This window comes from Maylandia zebra, linkage group LG7 (genome assembly GCF_041146795.1).
Source record: "Maylandia zebra isolate NMK-2024a linkage group LG7, Mzebra_GT3a, whole genome shotgun sequence".
Taxonomy (NCBI): Eukaryota; Metazoa; Chordata; class Actinopteri; order Cichliformes; family Cichlidae; genus Maylandia; species Maylandia zebra.
Window position 1 is genome coordinate 42,069,303 of NC_135173.1, and position 23,815 is coordinate 42,093,117.

General features: G+C 40.5%; 1 protein-coding gene across 3 annotated transcripts in view; it reads right to left on the reverse strand.

Moving 5' to 3' along the window:
* Positions 1-1,560: 1,560 nt before the first annotated feature.
* strbp (spermatid perinuclear RNA binding protein) overlaps positions 1,561-23,815 on the reverse strand; it is a 108,615-nt gene continuing 86,360 nt past the window's right edge. For 2 of the 3 annotated variants that reach the window (XM_004538305.5, XM_004538304.5), the window contains exons 9-19: positions 22,894-23,005; positions 21,980-22,077; positions 19,678-19,783; positions 18,898-18,981; positions 18,166-18,374; positions 16,317-16,469; positions 15,927-16,061; positions 15,003-15,143; positions 14,391-14,520; positions 13,617-13,670; positions 1,561-8,403 (exon numbers count right to left, since the gene is read on the reverse strand). In XM_004538305.5, the coding sequence (XP_004538362.3) occupies positions 8,309-8,403; positions 13,617-13,670; positions 14,391-14,520; positions 15,003-15,143; positions 15,927-16,061; positions 16,317-16,469; positions 18,166-18,374; positions 18,898-18,981; positions 19,678-19,783; positions 21,980-22,077; positions 22,894-23,005 (1,317 nt within the window). In that variant the 3' untranslated portion in view covers positions 1,561-8,308. Of the gene's footprint in view, positions 8,404-10,611; positions 11,195-13,616; positions 13,671-14,390; positions 14,521-15,002; positions 15,144-15,926; positions 16,062-16,316; positions 16,470-18,165; positions 18,375-18,897; positions 18,982-19,677; positions 19,784-21,979; positions 22,078-22,893; positions 23,006-23,815 lie in introns of those variants that run through there. The other variant, XM_004538306.6, reaches the window with a different exon arrangement.

Consider the following 23,815-nt stretch of genomic DNA (forward strand, 5'->3'; position numbering starts at 1 on the left):
AGAGGAATGAGTCCTGTCCAATTAATCTGATTTGTGAGCATATCGTCGTTTCTTGTTACCAGCTGAAATACAATACAGGCCATCCCAAAAAGTTGTCAGCAGTCCAAGGTCATTTATTACCCCACAGTGTATGAGTCTGCACCTAGCATACAGATGACTCTGGTATTATATTGAGTCTTATTAGTTTTCCAGATTAGTGTGTACATAAGCGAGCGTGCACAAAGCCAGGTTTCAAACTGTGGTGTTTCTGCTTCAGTTAATTTTTAATCACGTACATCCTCCTCTACTTCTGAGCAGTCATTGTAAAACAAGTCTTTATAGAAGACAGTTGTTTCATTGTATTAAGGTTTTATCATGTTAATGGGAGCTGGCATGCAAATGGAGCATCCCATTCAGATTTCTGACACCTCTGTCTGCATTTTCAAGGGAAAATAATACCATAAAACAGTACTTTAAGCCTGAATTAATGCATTAATTCTACCACAATTGACACAATGTACTAATACTGAGCAGGGTTTAATTTGTCAGGATGGCTGTCATAGTCTGGCGAGTTTAGACGTCATCCTTGCTGTCCTCTTTGCTTTCTGTCAGATGAAAAAGGCATGTCGTTTTTCTCTGTTGTTTTTTTTAGGAAACAGCACGCACAGACACTTATTGCTGTGTTGGATGATTGGCGGCTATGGCTGTGCGTTGATGGTGTTGACTACTGGAGATGTCACTGGATACTCAGACTCAGCCATAAGCAGTACTGCTTTAGAGAGGACTGACAGCTTATGTTTCTAAACCACTATGTGCTGAAACTCTTAGAGAAACTTACCAATTATTGTCCATAACCTTGAGTCTGACATTATGGCGTGACATAAAAAAACATAAAGATCCTCCATCTTTAAAGCATCTGACTTGAAACTGCTTTCATTTTTCAGCATGACAATGATCCTAAACACACAGACAATAAAAAGCATACCTGGATAGAAACTATCAGTAATAGATTGGCCTCTCCAGAGCCTGGACCTCAACAATATTGAAGCAGTGTGGGATCATCTTGACAGAGAATGAAACATAAGGCAGCCAACGTCCAATATCAAATTTTAAATTGGTTTGCAGCTTCTATTGATAAAGACCTAGTAATTAAATAACAGATAAGCAATTAAATGATAGTAAAGTCCCAGTTTGTTTAATGATCTTCTATAGGAATTTCAGTAAAATGTTTTTTTCTGTAATTTTAGACATTTCTTACAATTATTATGTAGGAAAACTAAAAAATACAGTTGAACTTCTTTACCTTATATTCAGACATCTCAGGGATTAAACACTGACAGAAATGTTCACTGGTCCGTCCCACGTAGAAACAAAGTGAGCTGTACGTGGCCCACCATGTAAAATCTGTATGACATCCCTGATGTACACATTCCCATGTTCATAACAAAATACAAATAAATGATGTTGTTTCAAGACTATTGCACAGTAATGTATTTTAGATAAAAATCTAGATCTATTTTATGGTCAGACCCTTTTGATAGGCATCAGTGTGAGACAATTTAAAAAAAAGATACTCAGATATTGATTTTAGCACTTTCTCAGTTTTATTTTCAGTTCATCAAGCATTGGTTACTGTATGTCAAGAACAGTGACAACCACAGATCATCACTGATGTTAATGCTGCTACTAATTAAACAAACTATACAGCGAATTCAAATCACGCTCGTCATTCTTTATCAGTGGCCTCTGTTAAGCAGAACCTTGTAGAGTTTCACAAAATGTAACTTTGATCATTTAATGTCTGTGAAGGTTCTCAGTCATCCAGGTCATCGTAGTCAAAGGAGCTTGCAGAGAAAAGCGTCTGGACTTCTTTAAGTTGCTTGAAGACGTTTCACCTCTCATCCGAGAAGCTTCTTCAGTTCTAAGGTCAAATGGTGGAGAGTCCCAGATATAAACCTAGTGGGAGTATCCCCCCCCAGAGGGACAAAAGGACCCCCTGATGATCCTCTAATCACCTGAGCCAAGGTGTGAAATTGGGTGTGGGTCCCAATCAGCCAGAGTTTCGGGTGTGTTCATTGTGAAACCTGGCCCCACCTTATCATGCGAATTCCTGAGGTCAGATGGCCCAGGATGTGAGTGGGCGTTAAGGCGTCTGGGAAGGGATCTCAAAACTGGATTATAGATGGCAGAGAGTTGGTGTCGTAAACCCCCGCCTCTGTTCAAAGATGGTCGCTCACAGTGGACATAGATGGCTTCTTTCACTCCTCTTTCAAACCATCTGTCCTCTCTGTCCAAAATGTGAACATTGGCATCCTCGAAAGAGTGTCCTTTATCCTTAAGATGCAGATGGACTGCTGAGTCTTGTCCTGTGGAGGTGGCTCTTCTATGTTGTGCCATGCGCTTGTGAAGTGGCTGTTTGGTCTCTCCAATGTAGAGGTCTGAGCATTCCTCGCTGCACTGTACAGCATACACCACATTGTTAAGTTTGTGTTTTGGCGTTTTGTCTTTCGGGTGAACCAGTTTCTGTCTGAGTGTGTTGCTGGGTCTGAAATACATATCATATTTATATCTGGGACTCTCCACCATTTGACCTTAGAACTGAAGAAGCTTCTCGGATGAGAGGTGAAACGTCTTCAAGCAACTTAAAGAAGTCCAGACGCTTTTCTCTGCAAGCTCCTTTGACTTTGATCATTTAATGGAACAAATAGATTCTGTGAGCAGATATCACTTCATCAATTCATAGGCAGCATCATAAAACGGTGTATTTTATTCCCCTTTTGGTCAAAGACAAAAAAAAGGAAGATATTTACAGGAAAAAGAAAACAATCATCACTCATGAGATGCTATTTTTGCCAAAACATCATTATTAAAAATTAAAAAAAGGGGAAAAAGAAATATGAATCCTAACAGGGTAGATGCACCCAAAACAACCCTTACACACAAGTAGTTCAAAAGATATATAGATGTATATATATGTATTTATCCATATATATTCTGTATATATGCTTCTCTACAAAAAACAAGTTTACTCTTTATACGAGTAAATACATTCTACTCTACAATCACCATAACGACTGTGTACATTCCCAACCAAAAGACTTCGATCATTTATCAGGAGGACGATGGACGTGAACAATCCATGAATTATGACCAGGAAGTATGCAACAACATGCTTGATGTGACTGCAGTGCTGTATATGTATGTGTGTATGCATGCGTCTGCATGTGGGTGTGTTAATACATACCCCATCGCCCCACCCTCTGACATAAACGCACACACCCAGAGAAAATGATCTGTTCTGCAGTTAGTCTGTGCCTAAGCAGTGGAAACATAATCCAGGATCTATTTCTGCAGCGCTGCAGAGTTTCAGAATCACTTGCGGATGGACTTTCCGGGTCTTCCTACGGCACTTCTCTCGTTGCTTCCAGACAAATTTAGCATGATCCCCAGATTTAAACCCCAACTTTCTGTGCTAATGCAAGAGTGAGCAAGACAGGTTTTCTTTCAGATTTACACACAGGAGAGCATTCTTTTTCCCCCTTCTTTCCTGACATTTCATAACTGTCTAGACAGATCACATCTCTCACTTCTGAGACTGCAGGATGATCAGATTTGTGAAGCAAAGGCTTCGTAGTCTTTGGTGTGTAGATGAATCCCATCGTGTAGGGAAAAAAACCCCTCCTTGTTTTCCAAAGGCATTCATGCATTTTCCTTTTTGATCTGGCAGGAGGAGAAGAGGGGCCTTTGGGAAACATGGCTATATCTCCAGATATAAACGGGGAGCAAAATCTCTCCGATCTCTTAAACCATTGAACCTATCGCAGAATTTAAACACTCAAATCTCCTGCATGTGTTGCCACTTTTTGGAGACAACACTCTTTCTTCTTTTCTTCTGATAGCTTAATTTATCACACAGGTAACTGCCATTTCAACAAAAAAGCAATGTATGTACAGTGCTACAGACAGCCTAGTATAAAGCACTAATAAATAGAGCAGGTGTGGGTGTGTTTTCTCAGCTATACATGGCTCATATCCTAATGTACAAACAAGGTCCAACCACTTGTGTGACTCACATAGTTCACAAATACTCAATCCATGGAGCAAAGAGTGTCATGTCGACTCAGTGCGCTTGGCTGTTATTGTCGGTAAAAGCTGAAATATTTACACATTTGAGTACATGTGTGCTTCTGTGTGTGTTTGTCTTGTTGCATACACGTGCGTGTCAGGTAGCCCTGAGTACAATGCGTGAGTGTATTGCTCGTGCGTCTTTTGTGCTTTTTAGATTTACAGGTGTAGTTTTTGTTGAACGCCCACCAGAGGCAGTGTAGATGCAGAATAACAGGGATGTATCTGTGTGCCGCTGTTTACTCGTTTATAGTGATCTTGGGGACTACTAGAGTAGGAATGACATCCATCAGTGGGACTGGAATCCAGAAAAGACAACCAGTATGTTCTAAAACATTATTCACACTGGCATTTCTTTTCAAGCCGCTCATAAGTGTTTCCAGAAAAAACACATCACTGCAATATTTTCTATTCTGAGACACTTTGGTGGAGTACGGCTGGTTTTGTCACTGACCTAATAAAAGCGGAAGATATCTAGTCAGTTCATCAGTCAGCCTCCCTTCAGTCTCTCAATATACTATATTTAACTATATTTTGAATTCTTTCCTCTTTCTTCTTATTTTTCTCTCTCTCTTGGTAATTTCTTTTAAATCCCCAAACAACTTGAATACTTGGAGTATATTTTCTCAGCTGAAACATCAAGCAGATTTCTCATCTCCTTACTAGATTACTAAGAAAAAAATATGCTTTTAGATATGGTGGTATCATTTAGGAGACAGCAGCTCCCCAATAAATAAAAAATACTGCTGACTGGAGGAGCCACTGCCTGCACATTCCCGCTAAGCTGCCTGTGCCAGGTTTAGACTGACCCGCTTTCTCTGTGCTCTCAACCTCGCCACCCTTCGTCTGAATACGGTTGTCCGGCCAACAGACTAAAAGGACTGGGTCAGTAGTCAGGGTGACTCCTCCAATGTGTCTGTACAGTCTGAGGGGAAATGAAAAGGTTGCTCACTGAGGTATGACTGTCTGCCTTATTAATGTGGACCATCTGGAGAGTGAGAAAGGGGCAGAGAGGGGGAGCTGAAGGCAGGGCAGGGAGGAGGGCATTTTAGAAGAAATTCTCAGCTGATAGAGGTCTGTTTCCACACAGCTAACCTCAAAGTTATTCACCTCCACGTGAATTCCCCATGTAAATGAAAAGTAAGAGCAAAGCCTGCTCTAAACTTTATTCTACACTTTTAGAGATCAAACAAGAGCGGCTCTCTTCTTTAATGGAAAACCACTATAAAAAGATTGAAAAGAAAGAAACAGTCATTCACAGCAAAGACCCACAGCCAATTAATAAATCGAGATCTAGTTTGTGTGAGACATCTTAACTTAATTGTGCTCCATGTCAGAGCAGTAATATTTACTCTTGTAAAGCCAGGCTGTCATTAGGATTTCAAACAACTGTAAATGAAAGATTGAAGATTTAATAACCGTATATTAGAGATTATAGACACATTATGGGAACAGGAAGTACACAACAGCCTCCATTTTGCTACTCGACCTCTCAGTCGCACGACAATTATCACCATCCTTGCAAAAATTGTCAAGTTCTTTTCATTTTCAGCGTAGTAATGTCGCAAAATCTCACTCTAATTCGGCTTATTGTTTAGAAACGCTGACTTTAGAGTCATGCTGTGTCTATCGGCTTTTTCTCAGATGTCTTTTTTTTGTTGAATCAAAGCCAGCAGAAACACAGGAGATCAAACTTGCGCCCAGATCAAGGCGAATGTGAGGAGAATCAAAGGTTTTTGATGCACATTTTGTAGCTTCTGCTGACTGACATCTTCTCTCTACTAAAGGTTAAAAATAAGAAAGAACAGCGATAAAAAATCTTCAAAACCATGTGAGAAACAAAAAAACCCCCCCAAACATCATGCACAGCAACGGCGATTTACATTTTGTGTTGTGGGCAAGATCCCTTGTACAGATCAGCCATCAATGACAAGTCTTAAACTATCGAACATATTGATCACATACACACTAATTAAGTCAGATACGGGATGAAATGTGGTTTGGGGGTGAAAGTGGTTTGCAAAGTGGCCTGCAGAGGTGCACAAGCCACACAAGCCTAGAGACAGGCAACCTTCCATAGACAGGGAAACGTGTGTATTGAGTGAATGGTTGACGGCCACCGCCCGGTGAAATCGATCACAGACAGAGTGACGTACTGAAAACCTCCTTGTAATTCGTCACTGACAGGTTGCCTATAATTTGCGTGCAGAAGCAGATTTGTCCGCAAGCACTCAACCGACTGCTGTCCAAGCGGTAGTGAACATGAAGTAAGTGTCACGCAAACTGAAAAAGGGGATAGGTTCATCTGCAACCAAAGCAACCATAAGCCACGGGGTCATTTACCAGTCTCTAGGTCTGAGTGACTACAGCCTCAAACAGTGAAGTTTACATGAGATTAACCACTTGGCTGTGTATAACCAGCAGACGTGGGCTGGCACTGATATCAGCTGATCTGGAGGGATTGTGCTTCATTTGATGCCGCAAAATCAAATCCAAACAGAATCTGAATGGACTGCTTTAGAATTTACAGTTACCTAAACTGCCAGTAATTTTATGACATAAATTGTGCTATAACAGTAGTACTACACAATCAACTACTCAAAATTTTAGGATGACATGAAAAGCTAATTTGCCTTCCTTTACTGTACAATTATGTCAAAAGTTTGTGGTCATTGACCTGGTCATCTTAGCCTCAATATTTAGAGACACATGGCTATGACCATATCCACAGATTGAACTTTTTCTTCCCTTATACAACTGAGCTGAACACCAAATGCGAATCTGATACTTAAATTATTTTCAGGTAAGGTAACATGAGGCCAAAGACAGCTTTGACACTGATAACTACGTTCATGTACAACGATGATTAAACTGCATTCTCAGTCCAAACTCCTGATGACCCAAATCACATTTCTGTGAAAAAACTGTCCCAAATATTAATTTGTATTGTATCTTTCCCAACCTGTAAGATGCTCATGTGTTTTCGCTACCAGCAGCATCACTTCCATTCAGCAGAGAACAGCCACAGAGAGCTGGAGGAAACAATGTGTGTGAATGTGTGTGTCTGCAGAAAGAAGAAACAGTGAAGTGCCAGTGAGCTGTGCTTTTGGTCCCTATAAGGCTTGCGGGACGGAGCTGATGTGTGATCTGTGCCGAGGTGGTGGTGTGTCCATTAATGGAAGAGGGAGGAGCGTGTACATCCAAGCATACACATACTGTAACAACAGTATTCCCTGCTAGCAATGAGACTATAGAAAATGTGCTTTCTGACAGGAATAGTGTGCGTTTGTCTGTGTGTCAGTGTGTGGTTATAAGTGTGTTCAGTAGCGAGCACCTCTGGTCCGGGCAGTGTAAACAAACCTCGGGCAGCAGAGAGCGTGCTCAGAAAGGCTCAGAAAGACATCAAAGATAGAGGAAAAGTAGGAAGGAAGGAAAGAAGGAAGCATTATTATTCTAACAGCACAGGTTATAGGAATACCAAAGATAATATTGCCTCTCCTAGAACTAGCTTCAATTGCTCAGTATATATAAAATTGGAAGAAAGCTATACTGTGATATTACAGTTACATTACACTTTATAATTCTAAAATAATTTATAACAACAATAGTTATATTTTATAGAGTATTTACATAAATACATCATCATATACTAATATTGTCAACACACTGTTATAGAAATACACCATACATATATGTGTGTGTGTATATATGTGTTATATTATAGCCACACGCACACATACATTGAATATACAATCAAAATAAGCTATTGCAATGCTGTGTTGGGTAAAACTTTGTTGGACATTCACATCTTCTCAAGTAAGTAAGTAAGCTCAAAGAGAGGAGTTCAGGTGTATTGCTATAAGAAAGACCAGCCCAGCCCTGCACAGTCACAGCTGAACGTTTCTCGTAAAATCCGAGTATTGCTTGTTGTAAAGTCGCTCTCCTCTGAGGAGATGATCTGGGTGAAGAGACGAGGAAACAGAAAGAGGTGCTTTGTGCCTCTCGGTCGATGGTTCAGATAGTTTCTGCCTTTTCTTTTTTTCTCAGGAGGAAAGTTTCGTCAGTAGACTGATCAAACTGAAACCGTTCTGAATGTGTGAATCCATCAGCTGGGATTCAAAGGCAGCCCGCATTAGACGGAGAAACAGATGGGCATGTGTGCAGCCAGGTAAGTGTGAAGAGCGCCTCCAACAATGTGCTGCCTCTAGAAGTCAGAGAAGAGATCCTGTGGACCCAGATGAATGATAAAAGGAGCGATGGTGCGCGGCTGGTAGAAAGGATTGTCAATAAATAGACCACCTGCAGTGACGAAAATCAGAGAAAAAGGAAGATTGATTAATTAGTACACTTTTTTAAAGTGGTATATAAGTATATTAACTATATGAGTGTATTTAAAATAGCGCAGAATGTAGAAATGTGTGTAGAAATGTCCTGTATATTAAATTAAAGCAATAGTCAAAACACTTTGGGAAATATTCTTAATGGCTTTTTTGGAAGATAAGAAGATGAGAAGATCAATGCCGCTTGTCTAATGAATATGAAGATGCATCCAAAGGACACTTAGTTTAGCAAAAATACTAGTAACAGGGGGAAACAGCGAGCCTCTCTCTGTCCAAAAATAGGACAAAAATAGGATCTAGGGGCGCCAGGAAGACTAATAGTTACACTTTTAGTTTATTTAACACACTGTGCTAAATTGTGTTATTAGGATCTGTAATACCTCTCGTGGCTGTGGAGCTGATTTTTCAGAAGAAAACTGGTTGCTTTAGAAGAAATGTACATTTTCCAGTCAGAACATTAAAAGAAGTGTCTAGTTAAAGGTCTGTCTCACTGGGTCGGACCATCGTGATAGGACAGAAAGACAATGTGCCTTATTACACTGCAAAAACTGGTGAGGAAAGGCTGGGGGAACACAACAAAGAACCCAAGCTTTTAATTCAGGCTGCACAGTCCAAGAACAAGTCTGATCCTTGGTGGCACCACCCTGCAACCAGACTCAAAGGGTTGTCTGCTGGTGTCCAGGTGGCAGATATAATTGGACACCCCTGGGGATTCTATGCCCATGTCCTGTAAAGGTGCAGAGTAAGACACTAAAAATCATGATAATTTAGTTTCTGCTGCTTTAATTTCAGCCACATTTCTACAATGCGAGCTCCTGAGCTTAGCTTGGCTAGCTGTTCCCCCTGCTTACAATCTTTATGTTAAACTAACTAACTTAAAGTGCAACAAAGCCATAAAACATATTTCCCTAAATATCAAAACCAGTAAATATTCTCTATGGATCTTTGGGTCTTTATGCATTGAAATAATATCAACCTGAACAAAAAGAATAAGAGAAAAAAACAAACACAAAATGGAAGAAGTGGTAATAGTGTTCAATCGTGTAAGATTGAAGTTAACGTCTCAGAAGGACAGAGATTATTTAAGGGCTTTATAACAACTCAGAGGAGCTCAACCAACCATTGGACAAGACATTGGGTCCTCTCATCCAATGGCTGCGCCTCATAGCCGTAACCATGGAGACGTCCTCGAAGGGGGGTGTGGTTATCACTTGCTGGTTGGATGACCAAGACGTGGTTGAAGGGCCACGGGCAGAACTCTGTCTCGATTGGCACTCTTTGACTGGTGTGTTGATGGAATAAGCTTGAGTTTCACCTTCACTGCACTCTATTTACATTGAGCCATTTTCCTCTTAGTTATTATTTATAAAGACTGTTTTTTTCTTTACAATCATCTTATAGAGGATAGTTTTAAGCCCAGGTTTTAGTGGTATTATTGGTGCTGGTGCTTAGCATCGAGGGAAAAAAAATGAGCAAACACAACAAACCATACTGACAATGACACTGAAAATTATGAAACAACAACATGAAAATGCTGACGGTGAAGTATGATTCACGGAGCTACAACTCGAATGTCAGGCAAAGATGAAAAACACTGATTTAAATGTCTGTGCAGAACATATTAAGTTTATTATTTGTAGGATGATTTATGCTAGTGAGGTCCTTTTAAGCAATGTCAGTATTCTTCTGTTGCAAAAGACTGCCGTTAGCTCACATTACAACAAATGCAATACTGTAGGCGCTAACTCTGAGAGCTGCGGGAAACCTGCCGAATATTAATTCCACATGCAGTAATGAGATCGTGCAGCTGAATGCAAGATGGAGGATCTAACTAGGGCGTTCTAAATTCATCATGTCGTCTTTGTCTTTTTCTCTGAGTAATCTTTAAGCTGAAGGTCAAAGAGATGAATTGAGAGGTGACGAGGTACTGAAATTCAATATTTGCAAATGCATGAGCTTGGAATATTAACAGTACTAGTACTATTTATAGGTTTAATAGTGTAGGTTTTATAGTACTATTTGCAGGTTTGAAAAAGGATAGGTAAATCTGTCTACGTTAGGTGACATAAGTACAAATCCAGTCCAAACAGAACCAAAGAGGAAGGCGCTACTCTATTAAGTTCCTTCGTAGCTGAAAGCCTTTAAATGAGATATACAACAGGAGCTGTTCAGCTTTTATTGAAGATAAACTTTATTTTGCAGCATTGATGATTTGTTCCTATACATCTTTCACACCACTCACATTATTTTCTTTGTACACAGAATATGTGTGATGTGTGTGTCATATTGCAAAGGATATCATCGTCTTTAGCAAGGAAAGAACAAAATAACAAAAGGCTAAATATATATATATATATATATCGATAGAAATATGGATCGATAGATATATTACTATTTAGACTCAAAGAATGAGGTAACAATTCACAGTACAAATCCTTCAAGTTTTTAAATGTTTTTATATCTTAAGAACTTAAAACCTGCAGGGTTTCTAATATTCATAAAAGTTTTTGGAACCAAAAACAATATAAAATAAGCAAAAAAGCACTTTTACAAATCTTCAGCTCAAGTCCTTAATCCTTTCCCCTTCGTCATACTGTAAAAAAGAACAAGAAAAAAAACTGTCTCCCTTCTACAGAAAACCTAGGTGCATTTTGGTATGGCGTGTCTCTTATGCTAAAAGAAGTGGTAGTGGGGGACGGGGTAGGCGGGCACTTTCATGACAGGCAACAGAAGCATTCTCTTGGGCAAACCTAGAGGGGAGACATGAGAAGAGCATAGCTCTGCATGAGTTCTGGGGAACAAATAACCAATGCTCACTATGCTAAGAGCATGTCCATCAAACACCCGTCACACTAGACAAGCAGGTTCCCAGAGGTAGAAGTGTAACTGCGTGAGAAAAAGCAGGAATGTATGCACACGAGGTGACAGCCTTTATTAGTGGTTTACCACAGAAGACAAAGCGGGAGTTAAAAAGAAAAGCTAAAGTTTAATTTTGTACAATTCTGTTAATTTCAGTCTATTTGAGTCAATTTAAAAGCGTTGATTTCACAATCCCGTTATTTATTATGATTTGGAATATGGTGACCAGCAGGGCCTTTAGACAATCAGACGGGATTTTCCTAGATTTTTTTCTAGATTGTAAAGGCAGTAATAATTACGCCAGGTTGCACTAGAATAAAAAAAAAAAAGGTTTAATCAGTGTGACTAATCCGATAATTGCTCTTGATCGCAACAATAACACTAGTGTGTACACTGGTAATGTTAATAATGATGATCAAGGCTTTAAAATTAGGAATGAAGGGGTAAAATAAAGAGAAAGAATCACCTGAAAAATAGGTAATGAAACAGAAGCTGGTGCTCGCATTGTTCCGTAACTGACACTGTAGTAATAAATCTAACAGCTTATGGAATAATCAGAAGATAGATAGCCTAAAGTAAGTGTGGCCTTAGATTGAGTGGAGCTACACTATCAGGCTGCATCAAGGCCTGTTAGAAGGGAAATATTTTTGAACAGCGAGGAGACACAAGTGACTTTGGGGTTGCGTCAGGAAGGTCATCCGGCGTAAAAATCTGCCAAATCAAACACGCAGAGCTACCTGCTGTGGCGACCCCCTGCGAATAAGTGAGCAGCCAAAAGTTGCTTTTTATTTTTTTACCTGTTATTCTTGCAGAGCTATTTTTTTTCAGGGTCCAAGAATACACGTGCAGAGATAGAGACCAAAACACTAAAGAGAGATATCAAACGTTGTGCTGTTGCAAATTGTGTGGATGAAACATTTCGTGTCTATATTTTTTATCTAGTTCAATGCATATTTTTAATCTCCACTGAACTTCCTACTTACTTGTGGGAAGGTGCAGAGTAAGTTCAAGGTCAGGACTAGTTATACAAGCCAGATACGTGACATGTTCGGATGAGTAACGGGTCAAAGGTGCACACAGTACGAAGCAATTTATATGCTTCCACAGAACATGCAGGGCATTTAATAGCCTAGTTATGCACTACTGTTTTTCAGTTGCTTAGTATGAGGCCAGCTACTGATGTATTGTTTTGGTAAACAATAACTATTTGAAAACGCCAGCGAAGGCAGACTATTTTAGCAAGGAAAGGTGTTGCACTAATATGTAAAAAAACCCAGTTGAAACTGCCTGAGAACTAACACTGGGTTCCAGCTTTCATAAACATACTGTATAACTGAGGTGGATTTCATTTTCAGGGATGTTGGGTTCTCAGGGGGTTGTTACAAATCTGCCTGGGGCCCTCAAGGTAGTTTCTTCTAGCACATAAGACCCTTTCAAACTAGGCTGTAAGATGGACGACGAGGCCTCCTAGTACTACATGTAAAGTCCCACTGCACAGGACTCGCTCTGTTAAGGTAAATATGTGTATGGAGTGGGTTTTTCGCCAATACCTATGCTATTGAAGGTCAAGTATATATTATGTCCTGAGAACAAGAAAACAGTGTAGCAGCAGTCCTACTGATGGAAAGCTGGTGTGTATCTTAAAAGTACTGGGAAAAAAAAATTGGAACTCGTTCTATTCCTTCTGCTAATCTAAACAGAAATGCGGATGATGGCTCTACGAACAGGGCTCAGGTTAATAAAAGGTTAATAAAAGTCAAGAAACAAGGTAACTATTCAAATATTTTTTTTTCTACTCTTTTGCATTTAAACTATTTGAAGGCAATGCCGGAAGATGTGTTGATATAAACACAATCAGGATTGTTTTTTGGATGATTTTAGATGAAAGCCGGAAACAGACGACAGCACTCTGTGCTGATAGAGCAGCAGTCCAACAATAAGAGATGAGAGTGTAAGAGGCAACAGGCAGATTAACACATACGGACTGAGTGGACAATTAGCCAAAGCACAGATCTGATTGTAGAAAGACAACAAAGAGATTAAATGTTTAACGCTAAAACTTGGATCTTAAAGGGGGTCAAGATTTTAAAATCATTTTGCGAAAAGAGAAGCAATGGATATAAAAAGCAGTCGAGGACAAGGGCTGTAAGTGTAAACCTACTGAAGATTCATTAATTTACCCACAAATGGCTAGAGAGAGAGAGAGAGCGAGAGAGAGAAAAAGAGAGAGTGAGAGAGTGAGAGATGGAGGGAGGTTACAGGTGGAAAAAGGAGGCTTGAGCTGATGAGGAGTGGACGCGAAGAGGCACGTACCGTACGCAGGAGCAGCTGCTGCAGCAGGGCTGTAGCCATACGGTGTCCCAAAGCCTGTTGGGAAAGAGGTTACAAGGTCTAATTCAATTCTGCACTTGTTAAATCCAAAACTAACACACGTTTCAGCTTTTGTGTAACTTCAGATGACTATTTTGGCCACTTTCTAGCAGATTCTAGCAGACAGCTATGGGTTTAAAGTATGAGACCTAAGTAGATGCTGTACTCCTCAAGCATAATGAAGATAAATCTTGCAGTGGTTTTTATGCTACACAGTTTATCTGCTCTCAACAAATTACTGCTATCCCCTTTTCTATAGGTGACTGTAGGGTATTTGTGATATTTTGCAATACAGCTACAGGGAAATGCATGGGTTTTTTTAACCACAGGAAAATAAGTAAGCGGCCTAAAGCAGAGGAAAATGTCAGAATTTTAAGGCCAAGAAAAAAAGAAAATGCCAGATCTGCAGAAACTGTCATGTCAAATAAAAAATATAATATAAAATACAGTTTAGCCAAGAAATTCTGTACAGTGGTAAAATGGGATATCGGCAAGCTTGGGAACAGAGATTTGAGTTAAAAACCATGTCCAGTATAATTTGATGTGCATTTTTCGAAGAAGAAAAATGAAGATTATGATGCAAAATGTTAAGTGGTTAACTGTGCTAGCTGTGTATTATTGATTTATATCTAAAAACAACAAATGCAACATTTACAGCGTTGCAAACTGGTGACTTTTTCTTTTGTCACATAACAAGACACAAAATCCCTTCACTACCTGGAGTGACATATCCAGGTGCAGCTGCACTGACGAAGGCTCCTCTTGCTAGGGCCGCTCTTCCTCTTCCTCTGGCAACCTGAGCTGCTACTGCTGAGGCTGCTGCTGCTGCTGCCAGGGCTCCTTTGGTCTGAACACAGGCACAGAGTACACATATTAACAATCACAATGCCAAGATCAGAAGCTGGCCATAAAGCTAGAAAAATGTGTGTTTGAACCGCATGAATGCAGCGGCACTGCAAGAACATATCAAATCAAACATGCATGTAACACTGACAATGTTCTAATGCACTTGGGTCTCATTTTTTACAGATCTATATGGGAAATAGCGTTATTGACAACATAAGCGGAAGAGGGGTGATCTCATAAAAGTACTGATCTGTTAAACTTGTTAAATCAGTCTAAACAAAGTGTTATTGATTACTGATAGAGGGACACATTGGGCAAACTCTCCAACTGCTTTTTGATCAGAAAGAGTATAACAGTAATGCAAAATAGGACAGAAAGACTGGTTTAATAGTTTATTGTTGTTTCAGTGTAAATGCACATGCTACAGAGTTAATTGGGGACTTCTGTGTCAGGGTTGTGCTGCATAAGTGTGTCTCTCCTTACTTGAGGCAATATCTTCTTCTTCTTGTTTGCAGCTGCGTTGGGACCAGAGAAGAGTTTTTCCAGAGCTGCTAGGGCAGCGCTGGCCTTTGCTACCTTTTTGTTGGGGCCTGCCCCACGAAATTTCTGCCCGTCGACCTCCACCTAACATGCACACAAATATTCACAGAAATGTGTTTTATGCTTAGGGAAAAACAAAAGAAACATACTACATTTTAGACCTGTAGTGATTTATAAACAATTAATTCTCTCTTATTTTATTGATGTAGGTCTTTCTATGGGTATTCACACTTTTTATAGTACAAATCTGTTAGAGCTAAAAATCACACAATGTGGGCCAAAGGCAACGTTTTTTGAAGTCCTCAGTGAGTCAGTCTGCGAGTCTTGCTGAACAGGACGGCTTGTTTAAGGATGCCCTGCTGTCAAGCAGGCCTGCTAATCAATCAGCAGAGCGATGGAGCAACCAGGCATGTCGGAAAACAAACCACCCCACTGACTCTGCCGGGTGATGAGCCTGTTTCTGGTTGTGTACAATACTGTGCACAAGGCTTGAGACCTCATTTCTTTATACATGTATTTTGATAGGAAATAAGTGCACTGATTTATTGAAATGTGCAAACACAAATAGAAATATAATATATATGGTAAAAACTGAATTTTTACAAATCTAACAAGATGAATGCCAATATTTGGTATGAGCACATTTTTTTAACACAGCCTGACCTGGGACACCGGCATTCCTTACTGGGTTGAGCAGACAACCCATATGCCATAAGGCTAGTGCATATATATAGATATAACTATATATGGATTTATAAAACTGGACTGACTGAAAAGGACTGAAAAAGCAGGCAATGTTCAAAGGCAACTTCTTTTTTTAAACTTTTGCTTTTGACAAGATCCGTAACAAAAACATTTTTCTCTCACCTCCATAACAAAGCGTTTGTCGTGGCTGCCTCCACTCTCAGAGATGAGCTCATATTTGAGGCCTCTTCTCTTCTCGTTTAGCTCCATGACAGGATTCTTTCCACTCGCTGTCAGTATGGGACCCTGAGTTCGCACCTGGAGAGTGAAAAGGTATTAAAGTAACTTAATTTAAAAGTGGGTTCATTTATTTATAAAATAACAAATATGACAGTTAACATGGGAGATGACGCATGGTATGAAAATGTCAGTGATTTAGGTGCGTTTCATGTTAAACCACACTGACCTCCTATTATGCTTCAGTAGCTCAAATCAAATTTTACCAGATTAAAAAAAAAGCATTTGAACTAAGCGTGTGCTTTCATTTGTTGACACACACTTCTCATTCCCTACCTCAAGCGTGTTGGAACTGTCCGAGGAGTGTGTTGGGTTATTGCTAGTGTGCGAGGAGGTCTCGCTCTTCCCCTCACTGTCCGACTTCTCGTCTGAACTCATGGGGTCCAGGTCTGAGTCAAATCCAGTCGGGTAGCCCATTGCCTGGAGAACCTTGAGATCGAAGGCAAGGAAGTAAAAATAAAGGTAGGAAAGGAAGGAAAAAGGCAGGCAAAGACACCTAAAAGGGCTAATATGCATTAAAGCAACGAAATAAAAAATAAAACCTTTAAAGTGACTAATCAAACAATCTTACATTGCTTTTGCAATATGAACATGATTTCTGATGAACTCACTTATGTTCCTTTACGTCAGATCACTTCATTCTGAGAAGACTGCATTAGTGTAATCAGGCAAAAAAGATTGAATTAAAGAAGCATGCTGAGAATCTATTTCAACCAATATCTCTTCTTGAGGCAGGAATACTGCAGTATTAATGGCTCAGCTGTACAATGGTTAGCTGATTTGAGTATCATATCACTTTAATGTAAGTCCTTGACAAGACAGCAGCACACAGACAGGGAGAGAAGAAGGGAGGGAAGGACGTTGATTGTGTCACAGCTGCTCAACCAGCCCCTATAGTAAGAGTATATGTGAGAGAGCAGGAGGTAAAGAAAATGAAGGCGAGAAAGAGAGATCAAAAGATGAGCACATGAGAGAAAGGAAGTGAGCAAGAAGGAGAACAGAAAAGAAGGAGAGGTGGGGAGAAAGAGCCTTTTATGGGAATGGAGCGGACAGCGGCTTATCCCAGCTCGGTGCTCTGGAGAGCCTCTTTGTTCACAACCACTTTGGGATTACATGGATTTGCCCACCTCCAACTTTCCTCGCACACACAAACACATCAGCAGGTATAGGTAGGCAAAAACATATTTGTAGCCATACAGGTTTGGCGTCAGCTGGAACTTATGAAATTTTTCAGGGAGCCAACTGAAATTACCACCTTGAGGCCTCAGGCTACTGCCAACCTGTCAAGTTGGAGTTTAAATCCGTGCTCGTCCAGACTCATATGGCATGTGGCCTGAAGACTTGAATAGGTGGTCCCCAAAAATTAGTGTCACTATTTCAGCATTTGATCAAATGTAAAATGTGTTCACCATCTAAATCTTCTGCTCCTCAGTTATGGCACTGAATAATGGCAAAGGTGTTGTTGAGTGGCAATTTTGAGGTCACAGTGACCTTTAGCCAGTTCATCCTTGAGTCCAAGTGAATGCTTATGTCAGACATTAAGTCACAGCAACCGCGAGAGGCATTAGAAATTATTAAGACTATTTTTACTGTTCTCTATATGTTATTTTATCCATCCATTTTCTTCCTAGTGGAGCCTATTCCAGCTGTCATGTGGTGGGAGGAGGGCTGCACCTTAGACACAATGCCAGTCTGCCACAGGGTTAACATATAGCAGGGGTGCCCAATCCCGGTCCTCGAGAGCTACCGTCCTGCAGCTTTTAGATGCATCCCTACTCCAACACAGCTGAATCAAATGGTTTGATTACCTCTTCAGCATGCCATCGTGTTTGGCAAAGGCCTGATAACAAGCCATTCATTTGATTCAGCTGTGTTGGAGTAGGGATGCATCTAAAAGCTGCAGGACGGTAGCTCTCGAGGACCGGGATTGGGCACCCCTGACATATAGAGATACAGACATCCCCCGCACTCACATTCACACCTGTGGCCATGCAACTGCTAAAGAGAAAGACAGCAGCCAGCAAGTTGAACTCAGAACCTTCTTGCTGTGAGGCTACATTTCTAACCAACCATGTTTAAAAAACATAAAGACACAAATGTAATCAAACACAGAAATCAAGCTTACCTTGACTGCAACGTGAAGCTTTGCAGTCTTCTTAGAGGATCCAGAGGCTTCGTAAACTGTTCCATCTAGGTCCACAGACATGGTGAAGACTGGAGCATGAACCGGCCCTGACTGGGACAGCAGGCGGTACTGCAGCCCTGGCCGGATCTGGTTCAGCCGCATCAGGGCGTTCATTGGTTGGTTGGAGTCTATGGCTTTACTGTCCAGGACTAAGGCCAAAAACAGGTAAGAGAGAATAATAGTAAGACATAAAGCTAGGGTACATTTAAAAACTGTAATGCAAAAGTTATAAAAGCTGAAATTGGACAGAGTAGAGAAAAATCAGGGTAATTTGTAATGTTTTTCAGTATTCTGCCAAGTTTTTTTTATGAGGAATAAAGGTGCCTTTAATCACTTTCCTCCTTTTTGCCAATATATAGAAATCCCTCTTTGCCTCGATTAGCTATGGTTCCTCTTCTCCTTGTACAAAGAAAATACTAGGAATGGTTGGGTGGCCTACTAAAATGTTAACAATCAATAGCATCGATGTGTCTCAGAGGAATAAAAAGAGAGGAAGGGAGCAATAAAAGAGAGACAAGGTGAAGATAAGCGAAGCTTCTCAGTAGATAAAATCATGAAAATCGAATGATGAAAGAACATTTTCTAATATAACATACTTTGAATCATATACACTGTTAGGCTTTAAAATATAACAAGCAGACTACAATATTAGATTTGTCTTCCTCCTTGTACCTTTTCTTAGATTCCTCTTCATCTTCTTGATGAGGTCCTTGTCATCCATTGCTCCATCATCATATGGCCTCTTCAAACCTAACCCTAAAATCAAGAGACACAGATAAACACAGAGAGAATTACTAATCAATCACTAAATACAAGAGATGTTTATGTCGACTTACACATGTGGCAATTGTGTATGACAAAAACACACAAAGGCAATGTCACAGAGAACAAACGATACAAGAGAACAAGCACAGGACGGATGAACACACAGAGAAGATAAACAGAGCCGACAGGCAGACCAGCAAACAGTCAAACAATGAGGAAGACATACCAGATCGTGCCCTACGTGCACCTTAATCCATAAATGCTTTTTCCATGTCAGCATCAAAATTTCAAAAGGCCGATTTTCGATTTTCCACGAAAGTCACTTTGGCTATGTGCCAGCTCAAGATCTTATGAGATTTCTGTGAGTCTCTCTTTTTCCTGCAGAAAGCATGCACAACCTAAAGCAATTTCACTAAAGCTAAAATCCTTAGTGTGGCACTGGAGACAGGGTCAATAAAAAAACTGAGAAAAAAATGTATATAACATACCTACATCACTGAAGCTAGTTTTATTATGATTAATATGTCAGCCTTTCTGATGATGCTGGCAGTGCTACAGAAGTGCATAGAAAACACATAATCCACCCAGAAAGGTCATGACAAGTGTGAGAAGACAGCCAAGGCCTTGTCTGATCTAGAACTGGACGGGCAGGCAGAGCAGCAATGGGGAATAAAAAAAGGTACACACCTTCTTTATCAGACCACGGATATTTCTGCGATGGTTTATTTGAGGGAAGAGGCTCCATCTCTAACACCTTGTAGATCTGTCCGAACGCCATGAGCCTGAGAGCATGCTGTTGAACACAAATCACGCACCATACACAAAAAGAAAGATGATGAAAGCTGAGAAACGCATTTGAACCAAGACAGATTTGATGTCAACAGAGGCACAGCGTGCAGTATTCAAGATGTTTACTAGCATTATAAAACATTATTAAATTATTTTAAAAACAGTATAAAACATTAAAAAGGATGCAACTGGTGGAGTTACCGTAAATGTCGGGCTATAAGCCGCTACTTTTTGCACAAGCTTTGAACCCTGCGGCTTTTAGTCAGGTGCGGCTTTTCTATGGATTGTCCGTGATTTTTGTGATATCGTAAGACGATTTGTTTTGTGTGTTCCGCTGTTGTACGGCACTACGTTGCCTGGCGGAAGGATCGGGGTTCAAGAGTGGTATGTTAGTCACATGTCCGTCCGCCAGGCAACGTAGTGCCGTACGAAGTAGCGCGAAAAACAAACTTCAAAGTAGCGCTACGCGTTCAGCGGGAGTCGTGGATGATGAGCGGCGATAAACTTGCAAGTTATGCCCAAAAAGCAAGTTATGCCCAACTCCACCGGTGGATTCTGACAGCGTGGAAAAGTGTGAAAACATCCACGATCACCAACGGATTTTGAAGGGCTGGACTGCTGCATGATGGAGAGGAGGACACCGCCACGGCCCTTCTGAGGGTGTTCGACTTGGTTTTGAAAGTGACAACGAAGGAGAGAAGAAGAGTGGATGACGAAGCCATCATGAGCCTGTTTGTATCCGACACTGGAGAAGAGGACTTTGGTGGTTTTAGTGCGTAGGAAGAAGAGAAAGATGGTGAATGACTGACTTTTCTTCTTGTTAAAGCCGTGTCGCTGCACCTGAGCCTAAAAGGTAGGCCGAATCTATTGTTCTGGTGTGCTGTAGGTTATTGTTATGTACTACATGTGCAAATATGTACCCATAACTTGTTTTTCAAAATATTAATAAAAGTGATGTCTCCAAACAGCCATCTCTTTCCTGACAATTCCCTTTGTGCATATTCTCTTACATATGATAAGTCAACATTGAAACACCTGCGGCTTTTGGTCAGGTGCGGCTAATGTATGCACAAAACAGGATTTTCCCCTGATTTTAGCTTGTGCGGCTAATATTTAGGTGCGCTTTGTAGTCCGGGAAATACGGTACTCTTTAAGTCTAAGTAAAGAGAGTCAAAATATCCTACAATGTTTAACTTATGTATAGCCTAGAGTCGATAAACACATGTAAGAAGCTCCTTCACTCTTTACTCTGTGATAACTCACTGTCTGTGCTGTTTGCTATATCCTGAATATCTGAGACAGAAGAACTGTTCCGATGAGGAGTAACAACAGTTCTTTAAGTTAATTTGTCACAACACAAATTAACTTAAACAACAATGGACATTTTGTACTTAAGTGAATCTGCAATACATAGGAGTATAAAGCTGGATAATGCATGGGCAAACTTCTAAATATACAATTTTAAAAAAAAAAACTCAAAACACTTTCTTATCTTGCACCACAAAGCACCAAAACTGTACCCAAATTCAACCATAATGACTCATTTGTCTTTATGTTAACTTATCATGCTCAGTGTCTTACATGCATCCCTATTCTACACAAACAGATAACCAAATGGCACATAGAGACTCTGCTAATATAAATCTATTAGGGGGGTAGAGTGTCTCAGATATTAATGACACCTGGTGCAGCTCATTGACAGAACAGCTCCCTCTCTCCTATCTGCTCTTGTATCTGCTCCAATGCAATTATCCCCATTGACATTCCAGCCTCGTCCAGGCTGCCTTCAAAAGGAAATGGACGGCAAGATTCACTAAGCCACGAGGCTCAGAGGCTGCCCTGCTCGCTCAAGTGTGTGTGTCAAAGGACATGACGGCACACGCACACACACACACACACAAATACCACACGCGCATAAATACTGTCCTCGAGGTGTCAGAGATGGATTTATGGCTTGCAATGGCAATAGCTTCCCACACCAATCATTAAAATGCGGCACCACACAGCTCTTTCTGGTGACTGAATGTAAGTGTGTGTGTGTGTGTGTGTGTGCTCGCAGAATGAGTGGTTGGGGCAGCAATGAGGTCTTCCTGTCTTGCTAATGGGCATATTGCTGAGTGATTCCCACACACTGCCAGCTCAGGGCAAGAAGCACTGGGTGATAGCAATGCCATAGTTAAACTACATTGTACGTGTGTACCTGTGCACTGAAGGTAATGTCCTCAGCCTGCTGGTCAGTCATGCTGGCGAGTGTGTTTGTTGGCTCTTTCTCACACGGGTCGTGTAAACCTGGGCCTCCTGGGGGAAGTGACACACAGACATGCTAAGTCAGTCATTGTCACTTTCTGTGCCGACGGTGCAGCTCAGCAGCATTTAATTGGGCTTGACTTTAAAAGAGACAGTGAAAATCTTGAGAATTAAAATGAATGGAGAAAAACATCTTGTAGGTAAATAAACATTCTCCTACTAGTGTGGCATACATTTCCCTTTGAATTAAAATGGGTTATTTTTTATTTGCAGTTTGTTAAACTTCCACTCTTCCACTTTTAAATAGCTCCTTTCAGTCCTTCAAAGCAGGCACTTGAAAAGCACCAGTCCGAGAGGAGAACACTGGTTTTTGATCCAAAGTAAATTAGCTTTATTCAAAGACAATTTTACCCAGTGATGCAGAACACTTTGCAAAGAAGCCATTAAGCTAGCTCTAATTAAGATGCTTCCATAATAATAATGATGACCTGCCTCAGACAGCTGTGCTCTGCTGGGTCATTTATAATGTCTTGACCTCTCTTAAAAACTGCTCAAAAATGTGTCAAGCAGAGCTGTGATATATCTCCTCATCTACCCACATTAAGAACTTTATTTAGCTCTCCTGGTAAGAAATGCCAGAAAACTGTATGAAAATACATCCTCATCTACTCAAATCTTTGCAGTCACTAAGGCTACGTTCAACTCCAATTTTTTGATCAAATCCGATTTTTTTGTATGCTCGTTCACACTACAAATAAAATGCGACAGCAAACGCGCTCTAGTGTGAACGCTCAAAGTGATTTGATGCGCTTTCGCCTGCAGTGTGAATGTAGCCAAATTCCTTCATGAATACACCACACCAAGTACCTGGGAGCAGTATGCCTGAGGCCAGACACTCCATGACTCTGCGCAGCGCTTCTCCTGCCCCAAGGGGTCTGTTGCAGGTGGCAATGGCTTTCTCACAGATAAGCTCCAAGGGCTGTGAAAAAAGTTGACATAAAAACAGATAAGCATGCAATAATAGAGAAATGTGGGTGATATGTCATTAAAAGGTACATTCACTGACCACTTTGCTGCTACGTACACCCGTTCAACAGAAATTTCGAATTAGTTACATGGCAACTCAGTGCATTCGGCATGTAGACGTGGTCAGGAAGACCTGATCGAGTTCAAACTGAGCATGGGGAAGAAGGTTGATTTAGGTGATTGTGAATGTGGCATGGTTGGTGATGCTAGACGGACTGGTCTAAGTATTTCAGAAAATGATGATCTACTGGGGTTTCTCCACACAACCATCTGTAAACTTTAAAGAAATGGGCTTGGCTGGGCTTGTTGATGTCAGAGGAGAATGGTCGGACTGCTTTAAGCTGATAGAAAGGGAATGCAAAATAACCAATTTTTACAACTGAGATATGCACAAAAGTGTCTCTGAATGCACAACACTCTGAATTTTGGAGCAGATGGGCTCCAGCCGCAGGAACCCGATGCCACCCTTGTTAGGTAAGAACAGAAAACTGAGGCTATAGTTTGTATGGGATCTCCAAAAATTAGACCACAGAACATAAGAAAAAAGTGTGGCCGACAAATCTGCTGCTATTGTGTGATGTATTATGAAGGAGCATGAAGGTCACATTAAGAAACAAAACTATTATTGTTAATGTGGAGAATAAAGTCAAAATTTCCAGATTAAACTCAAAATATTGTTATTGTCAAAATGTAGAGATTTAAGTGAAACAACTGCTAGGGCTGATATAAGCGTTACAAAATGCCTCACGTAGATGAATTTGTG